Source organism: Nicotiana attenuata, unplaced genomic scaffold (assembly GCF_001879085.1).
Source record: "Nicotiana attenuata strain UT unplaced genomic scaffold, NIATTr2, whole genome shotgun sequence".
NCBI lineage: Eukaryota > Viridiplantae > Streptophyta > Magnoliopsida > Solanales > Solanaceae > Nicotiana > Nicotiana attenuata.
The window spans coordinates 120,814-125,717 of NW_017671964.1; the positions used below are offsets into that span (position 1 = coordinate 120,814).

Here is a 4,904-nt window from a genome sequence, read left to right on the forward strand (position 1 = left end):
TCATTATTATTTTCTAAGCAAGAAAGATTGTTGAAACATGTTTGTCAAATATCCTAGTAACATAAGGCTTGAATCGATGACCATTTACCTTGAATTTTTCTCCCCCGTTTATATGTTGTATTTCAATGGCACCATAATTGGTAACTTCTATTACAGTGAATGGCCCTGTCCAGCGTGATTTAAACTTTTCCGGGAATAATCTCAACCGACTATTGTACAACTGAACATGATCTTTGATCTTAAATTCTTTATGGCGAATGAGCTTGTCATGCCATTTTTTTGTCTTTTTTTTGTATAATTTAGCATTTTCATAAGCTGTAAGTCTAAACTCTTCTAACTCGTCAAGTTACATAGATGATTTTTCCCTGCATCTGGCAAGTTTAAATATAATAATTTTATTGCCCAATATGCTTTATGCTCTAACTCTACAGGTAAATGACAATATTTTCCAAAAACTAGTCTATAAGGAGATGTGCCTATTGGAGTTTTGAAAGCAGTTCTGTAAGCCCACAAAGTGTCATCTAATTTTAGAGACCAGTCTTTTCGAGAAGAGCCAACAGTTTTTTCTAAAATTCTTTTTAATTCTCTGTTGGATACTTCTACTTGTCCACTTGTTTAAGCATGATATGGAGTTCCTGTTTTATGAGTAACTCCATATCTTGACAATAAACTAGCAAATTGTCTATTTATAAAATGAGTTCCTTGATCACTTATTATAATTCGTGGAGTTCTAAAGCTAGAAAAGATATTTTTCTTGAGAAAATCGCAAACAACTCGAGCATTATTTTTTTTAGTAGCAATTGCTTCTACACATTTTGAGACGTAATCAACAGCTACCAAAATATATTCGTAACCATTTGAAGGAGGACAAGGACCCATGAAGTCAATGCCCCAAACATCAAATAATTCACACACAACAATAGAGTTAAGATGCATCTCATACCTTTTTGAAATGTTACCGGTTCTTTGACATTTGTCACAAGAGGCAACACAAATTTTTGCATCTTTGAACAAAGTAGGCCAGAAAAAACCAATTTCAAGTGCTTTAGCTGCCGTCCTTCTTCCTCCGTAATGTCCTCCTACAGCTCCATCATGGCAATAACTTAAAATATTTTTCATTTCTGTTTCAGGTACACATCTCCTGATTATGTCATCCTCCTGCTAAATAATTGGCAATATCAGCAAACCAAGGGGGTTTACTTACAACCGTCGCGACTGAAAAGATATGCTCATCAGGAAATTCCTCTTGGATATCTAGTATTTCAGTAGGAGGATTCTCTAAGCGCGACAAATGATCAGCTACTTGATTTTCTCAACCTTTTCTATCTTTTATTTCGAGATCAAATTCTTGCAAAAGGAGTATCCATCTTAGCAATCTAGGTCTAGCGTCTTTCTTTGTTAATAGATACTTTAAGGCTGCATGATCGGTGAACACTGTAACCTTCGTTCCAATCAAATAAGAACGAAATTTGTCAAACGCAAATACTACTGCCAGTAACTATTTCTCGGTTGTTGCATAATTCAATTGAGCTTCATTGAGGGTTCTGCTGGCATAGTATATGGGTCTAAAGATCTTATTTTTCTTTTGTCCCAATGTCGCTCCTACTGCTATATCACTTGCATCACACATTATTTCAAATGGCTGGCTCCAATCAGGAGAGACAACAATTGGAGCATTAGTCAATTGTTCTTTGAGAAACTCAAATGCTTTTCTGCAATAATCTGAAAATTCAAACTTCACATCTTTCATCAGTAGGTTAGTCAGAGGTTTTGAAAATTTTGAAAAGTCTTTTATTAACATTCTGTAAAAACCCGCATGCCCTAAGAAACTTCTAATACCTTTAACAGTGGTGAGAGTGGATAATCCTGCTATAAGATCAATTTTAGCCTTATCAACTTCTATTCCTTTTGTCATGGCTTGGATTTCCCACCCTCGGGATCGTGATGGCGCCTAACTTTTCAGAATACTGGGCAAGCCAACAGATAGAGATTTAATACGCTAACCACTAACCAGTTCAATAAATAGCAACAATTAAACCAAAGCAGATTAAAAGAGTGCGGAATTTTCATAATAATCCAAGGACTAATACACGACTACCCAAAATCTGGTGTCACAATCCACAAACTTCTAAGAGTCACTAAAAGTATTGGCTAAAAGAAAATACAACTGTTCTCGAATCTAAAAGAAACAGGAAACTAGGATAACTGGAAGGGGACTCCAGGATCTGCGAACGCCGGCAGATCTACCTTAAGTCTCCTATTGGAATGAAGGCAGCAGCTCACTCGGGTCAGCACGGTCCGGTACCAAAATCTGTACAAAAAGTGTAGAGTGCAGTATCAGTACAACCGACCCCATGTACTAGTAAGTGCCGAGCCTAACCTCGGCGAAGTTGTGAGGAGGCTAGGACATGACACATATATAAACCTATGCAGTTAAGCAATATACGGGCATACTAACAAACAATAGAAATTAAACACATAATAATGGGAGGGGAAAAACATGCTGAGGGGAGTACGAGGTCATGAGAATAGAACAGTACAGAAACACAGCAAACAAGTGCACGGCATCACCCTTCGTGCTTTTACTCTCATCCTTACCAAAACAAATAGAAGAAACAATTAAAATGAATATAAAAATGGCACGGCATCACCCTTCGTGCTTTACACTCTTCCTCACATGATAATGAATATGAAATGGCACGGCATCACCCTTCGTGCTTTACACTCTTCCTCGCATGATAATGAATATGAAATGGCATGGCATCACCCTTCGTGCTTTGCACTCTTTCTCACATGATAATGAATATGTAATGGCACGGCATTACCCTTCGTGATTTACACTCTTCCTCACCTAAACAACAAAACAATAACAACCGGGCAATGGAATTATTAACAACAAGCCCATTTCAATCCTTAGTTTCACAACATCAATCTCAACTTTGAGTCAATACTCAACCAATATCCAATTCCAGGAAACAAGATAAGAATTGCTCAACATGAAGAATAACCAGTTTAAGCATGAACAATACGAATAAAGAATACAACAATCACAATAATAAGACTCACTCGCATGCTATGACCCGACAATAACCAAACACATAGCAAATAGACAACAATACCTAATCTCTCAAGCTAAGGTTAGCCACAACACTTACCTCGCTACCACGGCCAAACTCAAAGCTCAATCACTGCTTTTCCCTTCACACTAGCCTCCGAGCCAATAGAATCTAGCAATTACAAACCAAACAATTCAATTTAAGCCTTAGGAACTACCTCGCAATTCCGAACCAGAACCTCCGCAAATGCAACAAAATGATCGCATTTGCGATCACTGCCCTACCCAGTTTTACTTTGCAAATGCGAAGAAGTCCTCGCAATTGCCAAGACTGTCATGGCCTAGCTTATGGTCGCAATTGCGATGAAAGCCTCGGAAATGCGGAACCTGCAGGGTTCGCAATTGCGATGCCTGATCTCGCAATTGCGAGATCAGAGGCCAGCAACAGGTTTAGTCATACCAGCAAATTTTCCTAAGTTCCAAAACACTACGTAGCCTATCTAAAACTCACCCGAGCCCTCAGGGCTCCAAACCAATCATGCACACAAGTCTTAAAACATCATACGAACTTGCTCGTGCGATCAAATCGCCAAAATATCATCTATAACTACGGATTTAACACCAAAACACATGAAATTCTTAAGAACACTTGAAATTCCTACTTTCACAACCGGACGTCCGAATCACATCAAATAAACTCCGTTTTTCACCGAATTTCACAGACATGACTTAAATATTAAATTAAACCTGTACCGGGCTCAGAAACCAAAATACGGGCCCGATACCAACGAGATCAAACATTATTCAATTTCTTTAAATCCTTACATTTTCAGTTTAACAATTTTTAACAAAAATTCATTACTCGGGTTAGGGACCTCCGAATTCGATTCCGAGCATACGCCCAGGTCCCATATTTTACTACGGACCCTCCAGGACCATCAAAACACGGGTCCAGGTCTGTTTACTCAAAATGTTGACCAAAGTCAACTAAAATAACCTTTTAAAGGCAAAACTTATTATTTTCTCAAATTTCCACATAAAGGCTTTTCGGAAACGCGCCCGAACTGCGCACGCAAATCAAGGAGAAATAAAATAAGGTTTTGAAGGCCTCGGAACCTCGAATTGGATTCTAAAATACAAGATGACCTTTCGGGTCATCACATTCTCCACCTCTAAAATAACCGTTCGTCCTCGAACGGACATAGAAAAGTACCTGAGCTAGGGAAAAGATGGGGATATCTGCTTCACATATCGGAGTCAGACTCCCAGGTAGATGCCTCAACAGGCTGACCTCTCCACTGCACTCGAACCAAAAGATAAATCTTCTATCTCAACTGACGAACCTGCCGGTCTAGAATAGCTACCGGCTCCTCCTCGTGGGTCAAATCCTTGTCCAGCTGGACGGTGCTGAAATCTAACACGTGGGATGGATCGCTGTGATACTTCCGAAGCATGGACACATGAAATACTAGATGCACCAGTGATAAGCTCGGTGGTAACGCAAGTCTGCAGGCCACCTCTCCCACTCGATCAAGAATCTCAAAAGTCCCGATGAACCTAGGGCTTAACTTGCCCTTCTTCCCAAATATCGTTACACCCTTCATGGGTTACACCCGAAGCAACACTCTCTCTCCAACCATGAAAGCCACATCACAAACCTTACGATCGGCATAACTCTTTTTCTTGGACTGAGCTGTACGAAGTCTATCCTGAATGATCTTAACCTTATCCAAGGCATCCTGTACCAAATCGGTACCCAACAATCGAGCCTCCCCCAGCTCAAACCACCCAACCGGCAATCAACACCATCTACCATATAATGCCTCATAGGGGGCCATCTAGAAGCTCG

The 4,904-nt window shown here is 39.7% G+C and overlaps 1 protein-coding gene across 1 annotated transcript; it reads right to left on the reverse strand.

Annotated features, from left to right (window-relative positions):
* Positions 1–615: 615 nt before the first annotated feature.
* On the reverse strand, positions 616–1,915 carry LOC109211081 (uncharacterized protein K02A2.6-like). Its single transcript, XM_019374582.1, has 3 exons — positions 1,840–1,915; positions 1,607–1,722; positions 616–1,158 (listed from the first exon to the last, which is right to left on the reverse strand). The coding sequence occupies exons 1-3, from the start codon at positions 1,913–1,915 to the stop codon at positions 616–618; spliced, it is 735 nt and encodes a 244-aa protein (XP_019230127.1).
* Between the last annotated feature and the right edge of the window lie 2,989 nt (positions 1,916–4,904).